The sequence below is a fragment of the Lutra lutra genome, chromosome 8 (genome assembly GCF_902655055.1).
Source record: "Lutra lutra chromosome 8, mLutLut1.2, whole genome shotgun sequence".
Classification (NCBI taxonomy): Eukaryota; Metazoa; Chordata; class Mammalia; order Carnivora; family Mustelidae; genus Lutra; species Lutra lutra.
In genome coordinates this window covers 14118819-14142736 of record NC_062285.1, presented here as the reverse complement: position 1 = coordinate 14142736, position 23918 = coordinate 14118819, and the positions used below count along the sequence as shown (strand labels likewise).

The 23918-nt window shown below is 42.2% G+C and overlaps 1 protein-coding gene across 3 annotated transcripts in view; it reads right to left on the bottom strand.

Moving 5' to 3' along the window:
• Positions 1-23918, bottom strand: part of APBB1IP (amyloid beta precursor protein binding family B member 1 interacting protein) — a 147651-nt gene that overhangs the window by 47102 nt on the left and 76631 nt on the right. For all 3 annotated transcript variants that reach the window (XM_047740166.1, XM_047740167.1, XM_047740165.1), the window contains exons 8-12: positions 22931-23017; positions 20461-20604; positions 15929-16039; positions 5404-5502; positions 4723-4828 (exon numbers count right to left, since the gene is read on the bottom strand). In XM_047740166.1, the coding sequence (XP_047596122.1) occupies positions 4723-4828; positions 5404-5502; positions 15929-16039; positions 20461-20604; positions 22931-23017 (547 nt within the window). The remainder of the gene's footprint in view (positions 1-4722; positions 4829-5403; positions 5503-15928; positions 16040-20460; positions 20605-22930; positions 23018-23918) is intronic.

Genomic DNA, 23918 nt, shown 5'->3' with positions numbered 1-23918 from the left:
TTGATGACATCACTTACAGTCCTGGATCTTGCTGTGCCTGAAAGCTGCCTACCCCGGACCTCCTAGTTTTGTGCATTAATAAATCTCTCCCCCTCACTCTTTGTTGCTTAAACCGGACTGAGTTGGATTTCTGTCAATTGCCATGTGAAAAGTCCTGACTAAAAATAGTTGCTAAAGTCAAAGTGATTTAATAAGTGCTAAAAACAAAACAAAACAAAACAAAACCCCAAACAAAACCCTTTATGGCTGTTCTCTAATATGAAAAAAAAAAAAAAGCTGTCATTTATCAAGAATAGATTACTTGTGAAGCACTTTGGATACAGAACAATGCCTCCATGTTTTTTCAGTTGGGAAGTCATAGCAGAAAAACCTCATGATGCCCTTTCGTGTCTAGAGGAGAAAACAGTTCTAAACTTATCAAACTGGCTTATAAAGGACAATTCATTGTAGACCTGAATAGGAAGGGCTTAGCCACATGAAAGAAAAAACATCACAGAGGGAACATCATCTGAAGTCCCTAAGAAAGGATGGTGTTTGGGGCTTTGAAGAACTAGGAAAAGCAAGTGGCCCATGAGCCAGGAACAGGACGAGGCAGGTGATTAAAAGAGGTGGCAGAGCTGGGCAAGGCTCTTATTGTGCAGGCTTGGTTGGCCTTGCTAAGGATTTGGGACTTTATCTAAGGTTAGTGGAAAGCTTCTGAAATGCTACACATAGGGGAGAGATCACATTTGCATTTAGAAAGTGACTCAGGGAGGGATAGAAGTCTGCAAATGTAGGGAATTGAGCTGGTATGCCACCACCACCGGAGGCCAAGTGAAAAATCATGGCAGCTTGGTTTTTGTGGGAATGGAGATGAACAGACCTCAACAGATTTGACCAATATTTAGAAGGTAGAATCAACAGGATTTGGGGGTGACTGGATTTGGAATGAGTGAGCTTTTCTTGCATGTGTCCTGCATGAGCTACTGGGCAGATGGTGATTATTATTAACAGAAACTTGAGAACGACAATGGAAGAGCAGGTTTGGAGGGTAAGATGATGATGCTGTGTCTGATGTATCCAAGTGGAGCCATTGGGCAGACAGTTGAATACGTGGTTTGGGAGGTTTACAGAGAAGTCTGGGCTGGATTTATAGATTTGTGGGTAGTCAGCACAAAAATGGTGCCATGAGTGGATTTAGACCACTTAGAGAGACAGTGTAACATGAGAACAGGGTTAGGATTGACTGGGTTGTGGGTAATTTAAGGTGGCATAGAAGAAGAGTTAGTAGAGGACATTAGAAAAGAAATGACCAGAGAAGTCGGGGGTGGGATGGAAGATGTGGAGTGTGTGCTATTGAAAAGCCAATACAGGAGACTGTTTCGGGAAGGAGAGGTCAATCATGTTGATGCTGCTGAAAGGTCAGATAAGAAAATGGGTTTAGTTGCACAGAGGCATTTAGTTGCATGGAGGCCACTGGTGGAATTAGCAAGCCTTCTCCAGGGGATATTAAAGGCAGAAACTTGCCTGAAATGAGTGGAAGAGTGAGTGAGGGTAGAAAAGTGGAGGCAGCACATGCGGTCAACCCTTCAGAATAGTTTGCTTGTTGGGGGGCAGTAGCTGGAGGGAGATGTGGAATTATAGGAGGGTTTTAAAACTTATTTGTTTGAAGAAGGGGACAATGTTGATGAGAAGGACCCCGTAGAGCAGAAAAGTAGAAAAGGATGGTATGATAAAGTATCTGTCTAGTCTTTGTCCTGAGTCCCTGGCACAGAACTTCTAAAACTCCTGGGATTTCCAGAATGACTGGAATGTCTTTGCTATTCAATGAAACCCTAGGATCCCATCTGAGTTTATGCTAACAAGATGGCTTGGCATGTGGGTTGGCTACCGGAAACACTAACAGGTGGTTAGAGGGTTGGGGGCTTTGAGCTAAACCAACCTCTGGGGAGGGCGCTGAAATCAGTCATGTGGTTGATGAGAGGACAAAGCAGCTCTGCAGCCAGGGCCCTCCTAGACCTTGCCCTGTGTGACTCTTTATTTGGCTGGCCCTGATCTGTATCCTTTATAATAAAATAATAATAATAATAAGGATAGCACTTTCCTGAGTTCTGTGAGTCATTCTGGTGATGTGTTGAATCTGAAGGGGTAGTGGGAACACCTAAAATTGTAGGCAGTAGGTCAAATGTATGGCTGGCATCTGAAGAAAGGCAGCCTTGTTGGGGATGGTACCATTGGCCTGTGGGGTCTGAGCTAACTCCAGTGGTGGGCATCAGAGTGATACTGCAGAAGATCGACTGGTGTCAGAATAGGGGACCAGAGCAGGCATGGAAGGACTGGCCCTTGTTAGGGAGTAACATAATGGACGAAGGCTGGGATGGATACAGATGCAGGTAAGTTGTCGGGTTTCGTGGTGGGAAGTCAAAGGAGTTCCCACTTGATGGTTCCATTTTCTTTGCTGAGAGTGAAGGATTTGGGGGTTGGAAGACTGAGGAGAGTGAAGAACATGTGAAACAGTGAGAGAACCTAGGAATTACATTGACAGGAACAGGTGTTCTCAATGTTATTGACATCTGGGACTGGTAAATTCTTTATTGTGTGTGGAGCTATCATTTTAGGACAGGCGGCATGCTTAGCCTCTACCCATTAGATATCATAAGCATTTCCCCCAAGGTGTGACAACCAAAACTGTTTGTAAGCATTGCCAAATCTTCCCTAGGGGGCAAAGTCACCTTCAGCTGAGAGCCGCTAGTCTCGGGAACCGTAGTAAGATCAGTGGGCGGTATTAAGGGCCCAGTTGTGGGTGACGTCCAGAGCTCTGTGGTGGAATCACTTGCTTGGTCTTTTTGGCAACCAGCCCCCATCCTGAAGCTACCAGGGGGCCCGGGCAGGAGCCGCCTCATTGGCATAACAAAGACACGATCCCTCAGGAAATTCCTTGGGCTCTTGAGGCTGTGTCTGGAACTGAGGCCAAAGACCAGATATATTTCTCATTGAACCACAGAGACAGTCTGTGATCTGAATGAACAAAATGAATACAGCTGATGCCACAGATGACCCCCTGAGCATCTGACTGGATACGGCTCTTCCTGGCTGCTGACCACGAAGCCCAAACTCCCTGACGGATACTTAGCCAGAGGCAGGCTATGAAACCTGTCTGGGTGACAGTGTGTCTGTCAGTATATACTAGCTGCTTCCTTCTGGGAAATGGCTGAGATGTCAATGCTTGTGAAAAATAACTACAACCGCTAGCTGGTAAGAAGCAGAGCTATTTGCTAAAGTCAGTGACCCCAATTTTAGAGAAAAATGCTCAGAAGAAAAAATTCTTTGGTTGTCTGGAAAGGAAAGGCATCTTACTGTTCCCTCAAATCAAAAGACTTAGAGCCTTACAGGCTCACCCTCAGTGAGTAAGACCTGAGGCCACGGGATCTGCCTCAGAAATAGCCCAGGAGCCTTTACTGGAAAAGAGTCCTGTGCTCCTGGGAAAGATGCCCCAGGTGGTCTCAGGATGCCTCATCCCAAAGAAGGACTCCATCTTGGGAAGCGGAAAACTGACAGTCTGGAACTCTAAGTGGTGTTTCACTCCCAAGCTGAAGACTGATAGAATTAGGAAACCCAACTCCCAACCAAACTCAGCAACCCTTCATTTAGTAACTTAATAAATATTTACTATATGCCTGGCTTGTAAACTCCGGGAACACAATGTGCAACATGATGAGATGGTCCTTTGTCTTTTGGAGACTTAGAGTCCAGTGGAGAAAACAGACACCAAACATGTTCATAAATACATAAAATAATTACAAATCGTGGTAAGTGCTCTGCAGAAAACGGTTTTATTCAGCAAAAACAATGTCAGAAGCTCACTGCACACAGAGCAGCCCATCTGGACACATCCAGTGAAAACCTCTTCAGGTGTTGGGTCAAATGTGCCATATTGCACCTTCTATACTTTCAAGCAGCTTTGACCCTTTCAGCAGCAAAGAATATATATACTGGCCTTTGATATGACCATTCTCTAACACTGAAGGACAAAGGCCAGAACTTTCCTGCTATAAATGGTTCCAGTTCTTTCAATCATTATTTATCATAAAGACAAGGTGTTTGAATTACAGCTCAGCCACGAGACACTCACTTATCACAGCTTCAGAATTTCTTCAGCTGTGGAGTGTGGATAATAATCTATACTTTGCAGGGTTGGTGTAGGAACCAGAAATAGTCTATGTAAAATGATGCCTTGTACACACTTCATCTCTCAAAGTTCTGTCCTTCTCAAAAATACAAATAAGAAGCTGTTATGTTACCACGGAATGTGATGTCCAAGATCGTGTTCAAGGCTCTGGCCATGATACCATGAGGCAAAACACCAGGAAATGATCTCGTCCTTTGTGTGGGCTGTCTGCTGGGTGCTAATGGAGCTTTGGACACCTTTATACTCTGTTGAGACACAGTATTCTACTAGCTCAGCCTACACCGGCGATCACCATCTAATCCACAAGCCTATCAATGAGAAAGTGGTTGAAACTTTGCTGAGAATCACATTTATAAATGTTGGTTATAAATGCTGAAGCTGTATAGTATTAATGTTCAACATTATAAATGTTGAAGCTTTGCTAAGAATCTATTCATAAAGAAACATACAGGTGTGTGAGGAGATTTTGAGCCAACAAAGTTCTGTTTTTATCAAATGTGTTGGGTAAGTTTGAACATGAGCTCTAAGCTTGTCAGGATTTCCTTGCACGGTACCTGTAGTAGGTGGGGCCGCGCTGGCAGGGCCCAGGTTTGTCCACCGGGAGGCGAGCCCGGCCCGCGCCACAGCCCGCTGATAGTTATCATAGAGAGTCTTGCCATACTGGGGAGAAAACACAGAAGAAGCAAGAAAGAAATCCATTTATCCAAATCTCGCACCCAACTGCAATATATATATTGAGGGAAAAAAGTACTAACTACTCTTTTTACTTCTTTCCTGAGCTGTTTTTTAGTTTATTTCAGTAAAAAATCCACAGATTGTTTTCTCATGTTAAATGATTTGCCAGATTAGCAGAATCAGTTAATACTTCTACTAGATGTCACAGGGGGGCTTTCGCCACTCAGTTCTGATTACGTGGGTCTCCATGGAAATCTACCACAGGTTATGTGTTGTGTTTCTTAATTACATACTATGAGTAAATAAAGCTCTCGATAAGTAAATAAAGATCTGAGAAGCCTCACAGGAGAGTAAACCCTTGATTCTCAGGTCGCTGGAGAGGTCTGTGTTTCCATCACTCTCGCCTATTAAAAAAGCCCCGTGGGCAAGTAAAGAAGTCGGCATCTGCAGCACTGACCAGCCAAGGATGGGTCAGCCGTTTGCAAGTAGCACAGAGCCTGCGCCCAGGTCAGGACGCTGGTGTGCAGTTCAAGACAGGGTGAGTCCAAATGCTCTCTCACCTTGGCAATCCTTATTCCCATGACCCATTGGTTTAGGGTCCTTGTGTCGTCACAGCAGAGGTATTTGATGTACTGGGACTCCTTCTGAATTTGGGGATGCTAGAAAAAAGTAATTTCAAAGACCATTTATAAATTATTTATTAGGATAGTTTGAATTTTTTCTTTCTTTCTTTTTTTTTTTTTTTAAAGATTTTATTTATTTATTTGACAGAGATTGTGCTCGCTTCGGCAGCACATATACTATTTGACAGAGATCACAAGTAGGCAGAGAGGCAGGCAGAGTGAGAGAGAGACAGAAGGAAGCAGGCTCCCCGCCGAGCAGAGAGCCCGATGCGGGGCTCGATCCCAGGACCCTGAGACCATGACCTGAGCCGAAAGCAGAGGCTTTAACCCACTGAGCCACCCAGATGCCCCTAGTTTGAATTTTTTTAAAAAACTTAATGTATATGATTTCCTGAGATGGTGGAAAATCGCTGGTAGCAATTTTAGCAATTTTAGGATTTAGAAATAGGGGTATTTTTATATTTTATTTTATTATTTTTTAAAGATTTTATTTATTTGAGAGAGAGAGAGAAATGAGGGGCAGAGGGAGAGGGAATCTCAAGCAAACTCCCCGTTTCCCCAATGAGTGTGGAGCCCAATGCAGGGCTTGACCTCATGAAGAATAGGGGTACTTTTAAATGGACTAAATTTTGAAAGGACTTAAGAAACCCGTGACATGATTTGTCATAAGCACTTCTTACTATATTAGCAATAATAATTTTCTCTTCTGCTTTTTTAGCTTTTGAAAGCATCTGCGTACACCATGTCTCCTTTCCCACAAGAAATCCGAATCGTCTCTCCATTCAGATAAAGCCCTACATGATGTAATTCTCATGTCACAGAATTAATGTTCTGTGACTCCCAGTCAGACCCAGGGGTATTTCTGTTATGAGGAATTCAGGTTTCTCCCATTCTTTTTTTTTTTTTTTTTAAGATTTTATTTATTTACTTGACAGACAAGGGACCACCAGTAGGCAGAGAGAGAGGAGAGAGGAAGGAAAGCAGGCTCCCTGCTGAGCACAAAGCCCAGTGCGGGGCTGGATCCCAGGACCCTGGGACCACGACCAGAGCTGAAGGCAGAGAGGCTTTAACCCACTGAGCCACCCAGGCACCCCCCGGTTTCTCCCATTCTTAATTGTCTTTTCTTTTGCAAACTGGCCATTATGGCCTCTGGAAGGATGGCCCAGAGAAGAAATACCCGGTCTATTCTCAAGTGGCAATGGCTTAAGGTGCTGCACTAGGATCTGGGCCTTCCAGGAGCTCACATTCAGAGAGAGGAGTGATGCCTGCAGGTATGAAGAAGAAAGATACTGGGCCCCTCTTTCTTAATCCTCATTGCCCTTGTAATTTCTGTTGGGCGTTTCTTTCATAGACTGTGCTCCATGAGGGTGGGGACAAATGTCTGAAACATGTCCTGCTGAAGTCCCCCATGTCAGCGCATGCCTGGCGTGTGATCAGTATTCTGGTCCAGAGCTGGAAATACTTGTTGAAGGAAATAAACAAGAGCAAGATTTCCTGTTCAGCCAGAAGTCTTACGGCTATGAAATGAGTGGCAGGCAACAAAATCTAGATTCTAAGATTTGTGCCACGTGTATTTTCATGGGTTGTTATCATTTTTAAAAAAGATTTATTTATTTATTTGAGAGAGAGAGAGAGAGAGCACTCCCAAGTTGGGGGAGGAGAGGGAGAGAGAGAAGCAGACTCCCCACTGAGCATGGAGCCCAAGGCAGGGTTCCATCCCAGGATTCTGAGATCATGACCTGAGCTGAAAACAAGAGTTGGAGGCTTAACTGCCCGAGACACCCAGATGCCTCAGGTCATTATAATTTTTAGTAATTATCCTATAGAATAATTACAACCATAACCATTGTGTGTGCACGTGTGTGTGTGTGCGTGTGTGTGTAAGACCAACTCCTTTGCCTCTACCTCTCAGAGGGGCTTGCTAACCCTGCTAGAATGGGGATGAACAGGTGGGGAAGTGGAACGCCAACAGAGTGGGAGCCGTGTTCGGGGGCAGGAAAGGAGTGGAGCTGGCATTCCTCTTCTACAGTATCGCACAGACCTTCACTTTTGCTTTCGGCTCCATCACTGACCATCAAGAAAATGGCTATTTTCAAAGTTGACCTAAGCGAAGGGCATTGTGCTTTCGAACGTCAGTCTGAATTGGAGAAGCAGCATCTGGATGGTCACCCCGCTGATCTGTCCCACAACTCACTGCTGTCACTGCCCAGAGAGGATAACAAGACTCTTACAGACTCTAAGAGCGTGATGAGGGTTTAGTAAGTCTTGGCTTTACAAATAAGAAAACTGAGGCCCAGAGAAGTTACTATATATTTTACGCCATGGTCCACCAGCGTCTTGGGGGTCTCTTGTCCTGCTACTGAGAATTTCTGTATTTACATTAAGCTATTAGGGCAGAATTCCAAACTTTAAAGGTAACAGAAAAATTCAGAAATTGTAAAGAATTCTTCCTTTTGGCCTTTTGACCCAGTAGAGGAAAGACAACCTTCATACTTTTCTCTGTAAATGGACTGTTCTTTTTGTTTAGGTCCTTATTCTGAGAATTTGCCTCCGTATCACTTGAAGAATGGTCTTCGGTTTTCCGAGGGCAACAACACCTGGCTCACGGGCGTTGCATGTAGTTCTTCATTATGGCCAGCAGATGGCAGCATACATTTCTGAATGGCTGCTGCACCGTTTCCCATTACTGGGGTTCAGTGCTTCCTGATTAATTCTGAATGTCAGATTTTAGCTTTATTATTACTGTAACCCCAGTGATCATCCTCTGTGGAGGGCTTTGAAAAGGAAACTCTCTATCAACGCAGATAATGTGGCCCAACGGCAAAAGTGGATTTGTAACATTAATTAACTGGAAGGACATATTGATGAGAAGTGACTTATTTCCTGGATGGAATGTAACATTCCACAGATGCCTGCAGCACTCCCTCCAACAGAATCCACAAAGCCAAACCAAAGTTCTTGTTATTCGATACCAGAAACACAGCTCCCTGACTTATAACAGCATTCTTGTTGACAGTCATGTAAGAGGAGCAAACATGGGTCTCTTCAGCAACTTAATGCTTATAATTTTTCTCAGAAAGCAGCTGTTATTTTTTTTTATTCCTGAGAAAATTTAAAAGTTAACACTGTTACCTTGCGCTTGGTATATTAAAATATTTTTCGTTCGTTTTTTGGTTCATGCCATGTGAGAGCCAGTTTCCAAGAGCAGACTATATGTCACCCTGTGCTTGCGATGAGGTGGGCAAATCAGCTGTCTGTGTAGACGCTCCCATTTAACAGCACGATAAATAATTTCTTAAGTATGTTATTTATCCAGATAGAGTAAAATGCGGTTATTTCAATGAATATAATGGGTTTTGAGGATAAAACAGAGGCAAGAACACTTGAACTTGGCTCCTCCTCTGATGATGAGGTCACTGTACGGACCTTGGTTCATTGTCTTCAACATTCTCACTGACTTCCTTACACTACACGCACACTCCAAAGGTATAATGGGGAGTCAGCGTCCATTGACCTCCGAGGTAGCTTACGATCCTCAGATTTTATGGTTCAAAGATGAATTATCTCGTGGGCACAAGGTTCCTTTCCAGCTCTCAGGGCGTTATACAGCAAAGTCACTGCGCTTGTTTTCCAGTCATGGCTTGGGATCTTGTCAAGGGGTTTCCTCCCTAAGTCTTTCACTGAAAAATTATTTGCAAGGGGGTTTAAGAAAAAAAAAAAAAAATGCTGGTTTGGTACCATTGGCCAGACTCTTGTGCAATTGGTTGGATTGCTCCTGAAAGAGAGAAGCTCTTTCAGGCAGCACAATACACAAGGGTCAGGACAACTGCAGAACATTGCTGTTAAAAAGGATCTTACAGATGCTCTAAACTGAGGGAACTATGTGTTACAAATGAGAAAACTGTGTCAAGAATGTTAAACCAAAGGCTGAAGGAGTGGCTAAGAACTAAGGACCTGTGAATTCACCAAATACCTTTGGGTGCTAAGAAATATTCCTGTCATTACTAAGGAGGGTAAAAGGCTCACACCATAATTAGAAAGTGGTGGTTGGGATGTTGCTGGAGGAGACATATGTCAACAAATATATGATTACCCTATGACATGGTGAATTTCATAGTAAAAGTCTGAAAACAGAGAATGAGAAAGGCTCTTTGGAAGAAGTGTATTCTATCATTTGATCCCATCTAAGGCACATCTAGAAATTCTGCATGGCTAAGGCCAGGGAGCCATGGAAAGAAGCAGAAAATGAGTTGGAGCCAGAGTCCAGAGCCTGGTGTCAAGCTAGCATCTGGATATTGTCCTGTAGGCACCAGACATTTTAGAAGAGTAGAGGGATACAGGCAGCTACCGGCAGTTATGTGGAAGATGGGCCTGGGGTGCGGAGGAAGGACAGACAGAAAGGGCTGGATGAGAAACGTCGCGGATGGGAAATCAGAGCTTGATGACGGACTGGACAAGAAAGGGAAGAGAACAGACTTCTAGGATGATTTCTCTATTTGTAGCCTGGAAAAGGAGTTGGGTATTATGGGTGTCACTGTGTCCTTTCTAAAGACATGTTGTCATCCTAACGGCTGGTACTTGTGCATGTGACTGTATTTGTAAATAGGATCTCTGTAGACCTAATTAAGTCAAAATGAGGTCACACCTGATTCGGGTGGGCCTTAGTCCAATATGACTGGTGTCCTTGTGGGAAGAGAAGAAGCAGACGTGCAGAGAGTGAAGACCATGTGATACAGAGGCAGAGATTGGCGTTACGTGGCTGTAAGCCAAGGAAGGCCAAGGCTTGCTAGAAATTGACAGAAGCTAGGATATAGGCATGGGACAGATTTTCCCTCAGAGTCCTTCAAAAGGAAGCAACCCTGCGGACACCTTGATTTCAAACTTCTGGATTCCTGAATTGTGAGAGTATAAATTTTTGTTGCTTTAAGCCAGCCAGTTTGTGCAACTTTGTTATGGAGGCCCCCCAACAGTCGGACAGTGGGTGATGGTACCGTTCGTCTCGATTGGGACTCCAGAGAGGAGGAGTTCGTGAGGGTGGAGAGAGCTGAAGTCACCATCTGACGGGTTATGGCTGAAGTGCCCTTGGACACTTAGTTATCTCAGGTGTAAGGCTGGGAGAAAAGGTGGAACAATTTGCTATAGCCTGGGAATTATTTGCGTCCAGACAATGGCAGGAGCTGTGGTTGTGAATGGGATTTCTCCGAAAGAGCAGGAGTCTGGTGAGAATGGAATACAGAACCCCGGAGAAACTTTCCAGTGTGTGTGGGAGGTGGAGGAACCCACAGAAATGGAGGAGCAGGTGGACAGAGGGGGCTAAGGGGAGGGGAAAGCGTTTATCACCAAAGCAAATGATGCCAGGAGGACAAGAAGGCTGAGGACTGAAACAGCGGACTGTTTACCAGAAACTTTAATAGTAGTTTCAGCACCGGAGGGAGGAGAAACCAGCCAGAGGGCAAGCACCACAAAGCCAAGTTCTTTGTTTTATTCTCTATGTATTCTAAGGTCCTGGATAGCAGTAGGCTGGAGAGAAATATTTTGGAATGAATGAGTTGTACTGACAGAATAAAAGTTGAGGATGAGGAAGGCATACTGCTTTCTCAAGAAGTCTGAGTGAAAGGGAAGGCGGGAGCCACAGGTGTGGGGCAGATCAAACCGAGGGAAGTGATTTGGAACCCCCGCCGAAGGAATATTTGGAAGGAAGAATTCTCTGGAGAGAGGGTGAAGATGCTGACGCCAAAGGGAGTCCTGGGTGGCGCGGTCCCAGGGAAGGGCTCCTGGTGGAGGGACTGGCCATGGAGGAAGGAGACTTTTCCTCTGCGACACAAAGCTGGAAGGATGATGACTGTTAGATTAAGTTTAGAGGAAAATAGGAAGCCAGGACAACTCAATCCTTCCTTTTTCTCCAATTGGAAGGCAAGGTGTGCTGACCAGAGAGGTTCGTAGGTGAGAGACTCTTTGAGAAGAGTATAGATGATGTCAGGGGATGAAACAGAAGATCGAGTTGAGCAGAAAGCAGGGGAAAAGCTGCCAAAATCTGTGAGTGCAGGAGCTGACCTGGTCAGCACAAAGCAGACTCAAGAACCAAAATCGAGCCACATAGCTCAATTGTACGAGCCCCACACGTGATGTGGCTCTTGAGTAGGCTAGGGAAGGGAAGGTGCAGTACTGAAAGAATGCTGACCCTGAATCTCAGCTCAAGATAGGAGGAAAGAGAGTTTGTTCTCAAGAGAACACACACCATGTTTAACAATAAGCATGGGTGACCTTGGTCAAGTTCATGAACCTCTAGGAGTTTCTGTTTCCACATCTATAATGTAGAGATGATAATACCTCCCTCGAAGGGCTATTGAAAGATTAAGCGAAATAATGCAAGAAAGGACCCAACACAGAGCCTGTACCATGAGAGAGTGTGTTACTATTACTATAATATTAATGACAGAACCAGGTTTTGAAGAACACAATGGGGCAGGGGAGTTGATGTGCCTTTCTGTTCATTCGTTCCTTCAACCGATATGAATTAAGCATTTAATACTGATTCAGGCTCCGGAACATAACCATAAACACAAAAGAAACAGTCCTTGCCCTTGAGGTGTTTATATTCCACTAGGGTAGAAATCCAATAAAAATATAAAACACTAAATAACATAATTTCAGATTGTGAAAAGTTCTGTGAAGAAAATGTAGCAGAATAAGGGGTGGAGAGGAGATGACTTAACGGAGCAGAATTCCAGTGCTTTCTCCGTGATACTCCGATGCCTCCAAACAGACCTCGAGAAAAACATCATTTCTCCTGGAAGATATTTACTTCCCCTGCCCCATTGCATTTAGCCTCAGAATAGAGTGAGAAAGAATTCACAAAAGAGGAACTTTGTCGACAGCTCAGAATGGGAGTGTGCTTCAAAGACAGTACAAGGAGAGAAATGATTCTTGAGCACTAAGTCCTTTCTTTAGATTCTGATATCTTTCCTGTGAGTATGCACAACCTCTAAGAGACTAAGGGAGAGGTGACGTCTATCCTGCCTTCTCAGAGTGTGGTCCTGGCAAACGGCGGCTACAGTACCTGGGAATTTGTTGGAAGAGCTAATTCCTGGGCCTGATCTCAGACCCACTGAATCAGAAACTCTAGGGGCCCAGAAATCTGTGTTTTAGTATCTCTCTTAGTGATTCTCATGCACAGTAAAATTTGAGAATCTCTGGTCAACAGAAATATTAGTTAACGATAAAGTGTTGTCATAATGACTACCAATTAATGAATGCTATGTTTCTAGACATGGAACTCAGGGTGTTTTGAACATACATTATTTAATCCACACAAGAAGGGCTGGGTACAATCATCCCCACTTTGTAGAAGGGGCAGTGAGTGTAGAGAGTGTCGATAATGGGCCAGGTGACTTCCATCTTCTTGACAGCACCCCCATGGACTGTCATAATCAGTGAGCTCACACTGAATAAGACACTTTTGGATGGGATTTCTCAATCAGTGCAAGGCATGTTTGTTCTACACGTTAAATGGAATCATACAATCTCTCTCTCTCTTTTTTTTTTTTTTAAAGATTTTATTTATTTGACAGCGATCACAAGTAGGCAGAGAGAGAAGAAGAAGCAGGCTCCTCGCCAAGCAGAGAGCCCGATGCGGGGCTTGATCCCAGGACCCTGGGATCATGACCTGAGCCGAAGACAGAGGCTTTAACCCACTGAACCACCCAGGCGCCCCGGAATCATACAATCTCTTAACCTACTTCTCCATATCCCAATTTCCTTTTGTAAAGTACGTATGTATTCTTTGAATTCTATACATCTATTCACCCTAATGAAGTATGTTAATATCAAGAGACTTTTTCCATTTGGAACAGAAAGGGAAATAAGTGACCAAATGTTCATAAACAAATTAAGCTCTCCAAACTGTGACAGAGCTTTTTACTCAGCAAATTAATAACAATTCCCGGTATTTGGGGAAGGGTGAGCAGGTGACTGCTCATAAAACTGGTTTGAGAACAAGACTGATCCCATTCCGAGGGAAAGGGAGATGTTCCATGAAGATTGCTCCTGACTCCTGGCCATTTCTATATCCATCAGGTCCGCCTTTTTCTCTATCTTGGAGCCCTGTACCAACCCTACACCCCACTTCAGGGAGGCCCCCAACCCTCTCCTGAAGGCTTACGCCTGGGATATACGGGTTCTAGGTATTCTAGTTCAATACCCTGGGCCTCAGCATGGCAATTCTTGGTGCCGCCCAGAGTTACCCACAACCCAGTCAGATCATTCAAATCATGATTCCAGGAGCTACTTCCAAACTTGCAAGCTGGCATGAGAAATTGAGTTCCTGTCCCGCTCACTGTGTTGAAACCTCATCTTGGAAAACTCTGGGTCTGGGATCTTCCCTTTCGCTCACCAGACATCCCTGCTCCAGTCTCTGGGCCCCAGTCCTGGGGTCAGGGCCTTTGCTCCCTCCTGACAGTTGTCATTCAATTTGTCCACTCTAAAGTATACTCCCCTGCCAGCTAAGCCCTAACTGTGGATGTTAGAGGTAAGACACATTCTAATACTCTTGAGTGTAAAACTTGGCTGTGCTCAGGGAAAGCAAAAATGCCTGGGCCCCATCCTTAAGTGTTTTGAGTCAGTGGGTTTAGAGTCTTAGAACTTGTATTTCTACCATGAGTCTGAGTTGTCTAGTTACTGGTCAGCACTTCAGAAACTCTCTCAAAACCTTCTCCCTTGGGCACCTGGGTGGCTCAGTTGGTGAAGCGTCTGTCTTTGGCTCAGGTCATGATTCCAGGGTCCTGGGATCGAGCCCCACATTGGGCTCCCTGCTCAGTGGAGAGCCTGCTTCTCCCTCTCCCTGCTCTTCTGTCTACTAGGGCTCTTTCTCTAGCTCTCTGTCAAATAAATAAATAAATAAAATCTTAAAAACAAAACAAAACATAAAACCTTCTCCCTGCTTCAGAGATGTGGGCATTGGAAAGCACACGTGGAAATGAAGGCCTCCAGTCTGGTAACTTCTCAGGGTCTCAGAATTCCAAGTAAGGGCTCTGGGGTTAGCTAGGAACACAATGAAGACGCGGTTCAGGCCGGCCGGTGGCAGGGGTGGGAGAGGCAGAGATTTTGCATGCAAGCAAACAGCAGTCTTAGAGAGTGGCCTCTGAGCCACCACCTGGTTGCCTGCTTGCTTGCTTTTTTTAGGGGCCCAATGAAGGGCTTAAATTCATGACACTGAGATCAAGACCTGAGCTTCACTCTGTATTCCTAGCGCCTGGGACAGTACCTAGTAGGAAGCTGGCATTCAGTCAATATTGAGTAGATGAATGAATGAATGAACAAATGAGTGAATGAATGCCCAGGCTGCCTGCACTGTCAGGGTTCTGGGAATGTTTGGGTCTAGGAGACAACCAGCTCCTAGAGTAACAGATGCATGATAATACTACACTAGTGGGGCACCTCTGAAATGACAGTGGGTACGAGCTCATCTCTAGTGATGTGCTCCTTTACCAAGAATGTTTGTTCTACACGTTAAATGTTAAGCGTTGTCCTCCACTTACGAAAATGATGGAAACCTATAGTATAGACTTTGAACCACTTCCTCAGGAGAGGTGACAGCTTTGCCAAGGAGGACATGGGCACCCACAGGGAGTCCGGCAGCATACATTTCTAGCAACATTGTGATGGAGTTCTTCCTTTGTGGGGGATGGGTGACCAACCTACAAAAGATTCTCACCAGGAGCCTGATCTTATTTGCTACCTGTTCCACAGACTTCCATCCCAGATGGAAAACGAGGAAGCTGACTCTCAGAAGAAATCCTGCACACAGCTTTGGGCCATAGCTATAACCCGCACTCTTTGGTGCGAGATGGGATTGAGGGGCTGAGAAGAATTTATGGTGTTTGAGGGGGTGGTACGGTCAGAACAGCTACATAAATTCCCCGAATCCATTTCTAGGAGTCAGTCGTTAATTTGGCAGAAAACAGTTACTTCTGTCCAACCTTCCAAAATATGGTGCTAATGTCAACCTTACCAAACACCAGATAATTGCCTTTTGATAACATACACCTTAAGAAGGTTCAACACCCAGTAATGCTATTTTTAGAGAAAGGTTATTTTTTCCTAATTTTTGTATTTTCTGTACTTTTCTAGTACATCTTGTAAAGTTCCTAATTTCTAAAAGCTTCTTACAACGTAATAATGATCTGATAAAGAAACCGAAAAACTATATCAGATCTGTTCAATATGGAGAGCTTGCATTTTTATAAGTGACAAAGAAGCCTGGATAGATTCATTATAAAGTTTTAGACTCAGAAATAGGAACTGAGGGCAGAAATGTTTCCACTTTTCCTATTTTGGTTTAAAATGAAAAATTATTAGGATACAGTTGTGGTTAATTATATGACAGTTAACATTTTTTTCCCTTAAAAGGAAATACTAACTCGAATTGCTCACACATCTAAATCAAGGACTTCTTACGACATACCTTTAAAACAAAGCAGTAGTCAGTGGGTGCTTTATATCTCATTTTACACTGAATCCCATAGTAAATGTTGACATTTTCGAACTGTATAAAACAAGCCAGATCTCGAGATGTCTGAAAGAGAATGAAAAAAACTAATCTTAACAGAGTTGGCAGCTAATAATTTTTTAAGGTTGTCCTTGATGGTACAACTAAGGATTACACATTAGCAGAAAAATATTGAATTGTAGGTAACTTATTTAAGTATCTATTCTGTATATATGTGCCAAAAGTCAAGCTGGCATTTTTAGAGGTTAAAGAGCACATCCAAGACAACACGGGGCACCACAGACCCGGAAATGGAGAGGAGTATTGTCCTGCTGCTCTTGTAGCACCTGTACCAGGTCTCTGGGGGCCGGAGCGGACGGGCTGACCTTGACACGCCAGTTACTGATGCAGCTGGGACAAGGGGACTGACCACTCGTCAGGAATTTCATTCTGGCTTTTGTCATTCCAAGTCAGTGTCGGATTTCATGATTGAGCATTAAAAAAGAAAAAGTCCTCCTCAGGATGAACAATAAGAGGTAAAACTGATGTTCAGTAAATTAGCACACTCTTCATGCACTTCTGCCTGAGAAAAAAAGATTCCTTTCATGCTTTCTCTTCGGTGCTGGCAGTGTTGCCATGGAGACAGAAACCTCTCCTCCATGTATAATGTGCGCTGTGAGGACTGCAACCTCTCATCTACATATTCGGTTACACTTCAATTACAAATTCGCCCTATTACTCCTCTTTTTTACCTCCACATTCTGTAATTCTTTACCAGGTTAGGGTAGAGGGCAGAATCGTGACACCTCAGTGCACAATTCCTCCTTCAAAGATGGTTGTACAGTATTTTTTCTCGTAAGGTATTCTGGATTTTCAAAGTCTTGTTTTCTTTTAAATTGAAGAAAACCTATTCATCATAATTTTAAGGACAACATATTGCACATATATATAATTAAATGAATTACATATATTATATATTGGACGTATTTTTCCAGATGTTTCTGGGTGAACATTTATATTCATATGTATGTGTACACATACCCACATACATACATATACACATACAATTTTAAAACTAAGAAGGATGAGATTTTACTACAAATACTGCTCATTAACTCGTTATTTGCTTAACAGTGTCTTGGGGTCTTTCTAGGTCCAAACATGCAAATGAATACATGACAATCACGGAATGAGTGCACGGCACTCCACTCCATGGCGTAATGATTTATTTAACCATTCTTACCACAGATGACAGCAGATTATTGCAATATTTTGCTCTTGCAAAAAACACGGTGCATATGAATAAATATTTCCATGGGGCAGACTGCAAAATGCTGAGCTGCCATCTGAAAGGGCACTCCCCTTTAGATTTGAATAGATCTTGCTAAATTGTCCCCCAATTTGGCTGTACCAGTTTATATTCCAACCCTGTGAACATGACGGTGCCCATTTTCCTTATTCCTGCTGAAATCTGGATATTATCAAGATTGTTCATTTTAGCCATCTCATAGGAAGAAATATTTCACCTTTCATTTTACATTTCCCTGATATACTACTGGTAAGACAGAGCAACTGTTTAGTTGTTCACAGGTTATTGATATTTTTTTTCCTGTAAATTTTCACTTAATAAGCTTTGTTATTTTTCTATGGGCATTTTTTTCCTTGTTGATTTCTTGAGGTCTTAATATTTGATGGATATTCATATTTGTATATAGATGCTACATGTACTCTCTAACTCCAGAGCTAGTCTTTAAGTTCCTGTTTGGTATCTTTAGCAGTAAAGAATTAAAAAAACACTTGGGTGGGGGGTTGGGGTAACTGCGTGATGGCATTAAGGAGGGCACTTGATGCAATGAGCACTGGTGTTATATGAAACTGATGAATCACTAAATTACTTCTGAAACGAATACACCAAATATTAATTACATTGAATTTAAATTAAAAAAATAATTAAAAAACACTTTAACACAAATTTGTCAAGTTTTTCCTTTATAATTTTGAGTTCTTAGTCTTGCTGAAGGTTTCTCCATCCCCAAATTATGAGAATATTAACCTGTATTTTCTCAGAAAATTTAAAACAAAATATAAAGAAGATTTTATATTTTTTTTCTAAATATATTTAATCAATCTATGCTTTAATTTGGAACGAGGTAAGAAACTATTTTCTCCAAATGGATATATGATTATTTCAATGTTATTTATTAAATACCATATTCTTTCCCCACTAGTATAAAATGCTCACTTTAATTTCCCTAATTTACTAGATCTCTGTGTTGATCTGTTTTTCTCTGCTTGTACTGTTTTTATCTAATGTTTTGGCATCTGGGAGGAGGAGTTCTACCTCAATGTTCTTCACAACCTTCCGTGGCCGGGGGGTAACAGTATCTCTTCCTGATTAATTTAATTTTTATTTTTTTTCAAAAATGGGGCTTAAACTCACAAACCTAAGATCAAGACCTGAGCTGAGATCGAGTTGGACACTTAACCAACTGAGCCACTCAGGCATGCCTCTGATAAATTTTAAAATCAGTCTGTGAAATTCAAGTCAAAACAATCCTATTGAAATTTTTCTTGGCGGATGCCCAGGTGGCTCAGTTGGTTGAGCAGCTGCCTTTGGCCCAGGTCATGATCCCAAGGTCCTGGGACCGAGTCCTGCATCGGGCTCCTTGTTCAGCGGGGAGCCTCTGCCTGCCTCTCACCGTGCTTATGCGCACTCTCTGTGTCTTCCTCTCTGACAAATAAATAAAATCTTAAAAAAAAAAAAAGAAAATTTTCTTAGGATTTAATATATAGAAAGTTTGGGAGAGAATATCTTTTCATCCACCAACATAGTACATTTCTATTTATTTCAGTTCTGTTTCACTTCTTTTTAATTAAATTTTATATTTTATGCCACATAGGTCTTGAACATTTCCTGTTTAGTTTATTGTTAAGTATTTTGTATTTTTTGTTCTTACTATGCATAAAATATTTTGCATTATACTTTAATTTGCATATTGTTAATACAAAAGAAAACAATTTCTCATTTGGTAAATTTATTTGGTCCTAATAGTTTTTCAGTTGAGTGTCTTATATTGTCTGGTAGACAATCATGTCGAGTGTGACTAAAGACAGTTTTGCCCCTTCTTTCCAAAAACTCTACTTCTTATTCTTTTTCTTGACTCCTGGCTTGCTTCTCCATTCCAAGGTTAATGGTAGCAGTGATACAAAGTACTCTGGTCCAAAGCCAGTGTGAACACTTCTCATTTTATCACTAAGTGTGTTGTGATAGGTTTATTTATACATCTCATTTACATGTCCATGCCAAAGACTATCCCCCCTAAACACTTCTAAAATAAAATTATCTATGGGTCAGTTCTTACGTCCACAGTGTGGGACTGGACTGAAGATGGCACAAATGGGAAAGTACTAGTTCTCTAAGATTGACACTACGTAGGAGCAGTAGCTGCCCTAAACCAAGCCCTATCCATAATGCCTCTCCTGCCTTCTGACAGAGGTCAGAGAGTCTTCTAACTAGAGGAGCAGACCTGGATATTTCCCGGGACTTCACCTGCTTGGGAATGTGGGTCAAGCCTTATTAGAAGAAGCCTGCAATTTGTACATATGCCATTTGGTGGTGCCCTGGATTTGGCAGTGAAGGCAAAATGCTTCAGCGAACCCCAGATAGAGACAGGAGAGGTATCCTAAAGCTTTTCAAGCAAAAGGTGGAAATGCTCCAAGCATCTAAAAAAAGGTTTTAGAAAAAGCTAACGGTCAGAATGAGAGTCAAAATTCATTTCAAAGATGAAGAATTTATGATATGCTTGTAGATCTGAGGCAATAATCCTAAATCACCAAGTAGTTTTTTTTTTAAGATTTTATTTATTTATTTGATAGAGATCACAAGTAAGCAGAGAGGCAGGCAGAGAAAGAGAAGGAAGCAGGCTCCCCGCGGAGCAGAGAGCCTGATGTGGGGCTCGATCCCAGGACCCTGGGATCATGACCTAAGCAGAAGGCAGAGGCTTTAACCCACTGAGCCATCCAGGCGCCCCACCAAGTAGTTTAATGACACCTAAAATACTCCTCTAAAATACGCAGGTAAATAAATCTAGTACACCTCAGAGAACAATTTAAATTTCAGAGTAGAAGGGTTATAGTCTTAATGTAGATCTCCCAACACTTATACCTCTAGGATTCCAGATAAAGGACGTTTACTATAATGACCATAGAACAAGAGAGTAAATACAGGGGGAAAAAAATCTTCAAAAATAGATATGTAAAGTAACAAATGAATCTGTAGGAAAGTGCTTCTGCCATAATTTTTGAAATCTGACTTTAAAACATACAAAATTTTCATCTTCAGGAGAAAGCTATGGCAAAACTCAAAAGAACTTCTGCGGTTCTGTCTGAATGGGGAATGTGTTTTAACAACATGAATTTCTAGTGCATTTAAATTGCCACCTGAGGATTTCTTTAGTTTCATTTCCATAAAATGATTTCTTGATGAAGAGATTATTTTTCCTTCTGACCTTAGTCTTTCCTTTGGGAACATAATAAATTCCAGAAGCCCGCAAAAGAAAATAGCGTCTTTTCCAGGATTTCTTTCCATCTTCTTTTAAGTAAAGAGCTCCTTCAAGTTCGGGCACAATGATGGATGATCCACAGAAGCTTTCCTGAAATCGAAATTCCAATTATAGAGAACACACGAAAGAAACAAAAACCACATTTTTGTTCACATTTAAACAAACTAAGGCAAACTAGGCTTTAAGCTAGAAATCATTTGTTTATAACTCGGAATGCATACACTTATATTTCATGCTAGTTGGGAAAAGAGAGGAGGGACACCATGGTGGTAGAATATCAGCTCTTAAGTTAGACTCAAGACTTCTTCATCACTTAGCTTTGTGAATGTGGGCAAGTCACTCAATCTCATAAAAAACTAATAAAAACTAAGTCATAGTAGCCCAGATTCATAAGAAAGGTTGTGAGCACAATCTTGGCTTACTGTAAAGGTAAGAATTACATAAAGGCTATTTCTGTAATTATATTATATTGTATATTATTTTGTATTATAAGTTGGTAAATAGAGGAATTCTTCCTTTTCCTGTAAGTAAAAAAAAAATGCTATTTTACTGCTAGGAAATAGAAAAATTAGAATATATAATCCTATACCTAAATATGGGTAAGTTAATTTATTCTTGTGAGGGTTTTCTTACTGAAGAATAAATAAAGCAATTAATGCTACAGTATCAGAAAAGGAAAGGGACAGAGTACTTTTTCTAGGTATAGATTTTCAACTATCAAAACTTGCATTCAATTATATAATTCTTAGTAAATTTATTTCAAAAAGCAGTACACTAAAATTACATATCATTCTATCTCCCAGTTCAAATACTCAAATTTATTTTGGGCTTTCTTTTTTTATAACTTTCAACCTCCTTTCATTCTATCTCATAAAAGTAGGGTAACTTTCAATTTTGTACCCTGCAAGTAAATTTATATGTAGTGGAGCTGGGATACATTTTTGTTCCTGTTTCCCCCCAATTTAGCTAGCCTTAGTTGCCCTGTCAATAATCTCTTCAGTCAGATTTTTGGTCCAAAGTAGAAAGCAGGATAATGCTGATTAGTCATGGTGTAACGTGTTTTGTATTTTCTCTCACATCCAGCTTTTAATACACTGCTGAATTCCTATATCAAAAACTATTGAGGCAATTGTATAAATCAAGGCATGAGCAGTCCCTGATTTACAGCTGATGGACAAGCACAGATGATAAACAGATGGCTGTCAGGAAACTTCACCCTCCCTGTCCATGTCTGTCAGTCCTCGTCACTGGTCACTGCTAGGTATGCTCAGGGCCTGAGTTTCCTTGCTGCTAGGCACCCCTGGAGCTTTCTCTTCCTCAGCTCCACCTGGAGCCTGGTAAATGCAGAGAACATCATCCCCACTGCTGGGCCTCCTCGGGCAACACCCACTGTGCTCTTGGCTCCACAAAGCAGAATTTGTAACATGTTTTCAGGAGCTTGGGGATGGCAGAAGGTTCTTTTGCTCACCCCATCTGGTACAGGGCTTGGAGAACTTGGTGGGGACAGAAACCTGTGTGGGAGCCCAGCCAGACCTTGGTGAAGGGGAGGGGGTGCTTGTCAATGTCAGCGAGCTGGCTCCGGCTGTGAAAGCGGCCCAGGTGTCACCAGGTCTTCTGAGTTTTCAGAAGAAGCCTCAAATCTATGAACTCAAGAAAAGGTCAACACACTGTTGAAGGTAAAGAAAGCCTGCCCAGGGCTCCAGCACGCCCACCTGTGACCTGCGATCTCTGCCCTCCTCTGCATTGTGTGCTGGGAACAGATCCCTGAGTTTTAGCATGGCTAGTATGTGAAAACTCACTAGAAGTTTCAGAAAAAACCATCAGATGAACTTCTGGAACATGGTCCTAGAGTGATAATCACAAACATGTGCACAGTAATGGATACTGTGTTTCCACTACGCCCAGGACAGCTGTAATAATTCAGTATCATCCAGGAGACTGAGGTTCTCGGACTTGCCCAATAACATGAACCTCGATGGCAGACCCAGACCTTCCTGTGTCAGGTCTCCCAACTCCAAAGTTTATACTTCCTACCACACCTGGCTACTGGAAGAGCATCACAGAATTGTAAAGAAGGTTTAGAAACCCCTTACACCTAACTTCAATGGAACACTAAAGAAAAACATGGAATGTTCAGAGATGAGTTTTTTGTGGATTCATAAGTGTTTTAGTCAAGAATTTCTAACTCAACCTCATGAAAGTAAAATATAGTCTGAGGCCATACTTTTAAACAACTGATTCAAAGAACCAGTTTAATTATCTAAATAGCTATAATTTAGTAATAATCGATTTTAAAACCCCAAGTTAAAATTTCAGTGTGTCTCAGAGTCTCCCATTGTTCCAAGAAGCAAATAATTTAAAAATAGATACAGTTAATATCCTTCTCTTTTCTTCCACTCAGCAAAATTAAACGTACCTCAAGTAAGGATTCCTTGTTCTTAGCATTCATTTTCTCATTTGTTTCCTTTCCTTCTTTTTTTCCTTTGTTATCCAGGTAAAAATTCTAAATAAAATATTAAAAGAGCAGATCAGAACGTGTTCATTGTCATGCTAGCCACTGTAGGAATCTCATGGTCCTGCTGGAGGGAGAACACACACCTACAGGAAATGAAGTGGGAACCACAGCATAGGGTATGTGTAAATGGTCAGTAGAAGCTGGGTGGACGCATACTCTATGCTGCGCTGACTATGGCATCACTGACGCTGATGTGAATACTTCTCATCTTGCTACTGTGCATGGTCAATGAGGACACAAACGTAAGACTGAAAACACTAGCAAAGGATATGACACCATTTAGTTGTTAAATTCCATTGTTTACGACATGTGCCCAATGCTAGAGGCTGGGAGACCCTAATATCGTGGTAGAGGTTGGGTCTGGTTAGCAGGGGGAGCCTGTGTCCCAAGTGTAAGAGGCAGACTTCTCTGGCTCGTGGGTGTCATGGGACATCCCAAGGCCCTGTGAACTAGATATTCTGGCTTATTAAGAGAAGACTGAAATCTGGAGTTTTATTTATTTATCCATTTTAAAGATTTATTTATATGTGTGTGTGTGTGAAGGGGAGGAAAGCATGGCAGGCAAATGGAGAAGTAGGCTCCCTACTGAGCAAGGAGCCCAATGCAGGATTCGATTCCAGGACTCTGGGCTCATGACCTGAGCCAAAGGGACACTTAATCGACTGAGCCACCCAAGTGTCCCTGAAATCTGGAGTTTTATAAATGCCGGTGATGACTTTTAATTTTTAAAAACCATTTGGGTCAATCATAGCATGGAGTTTGATGCTTGGCACCTTCTGGGGACAGACGGAAGAAGAAAGGGCATTTCTGGAAAGAAAACTAGCCTTACAAAGACCATGGTTTAAAAGCATTAATGAATGGGTGCTTTGTTTCTAAGTGGAGTTTGTTA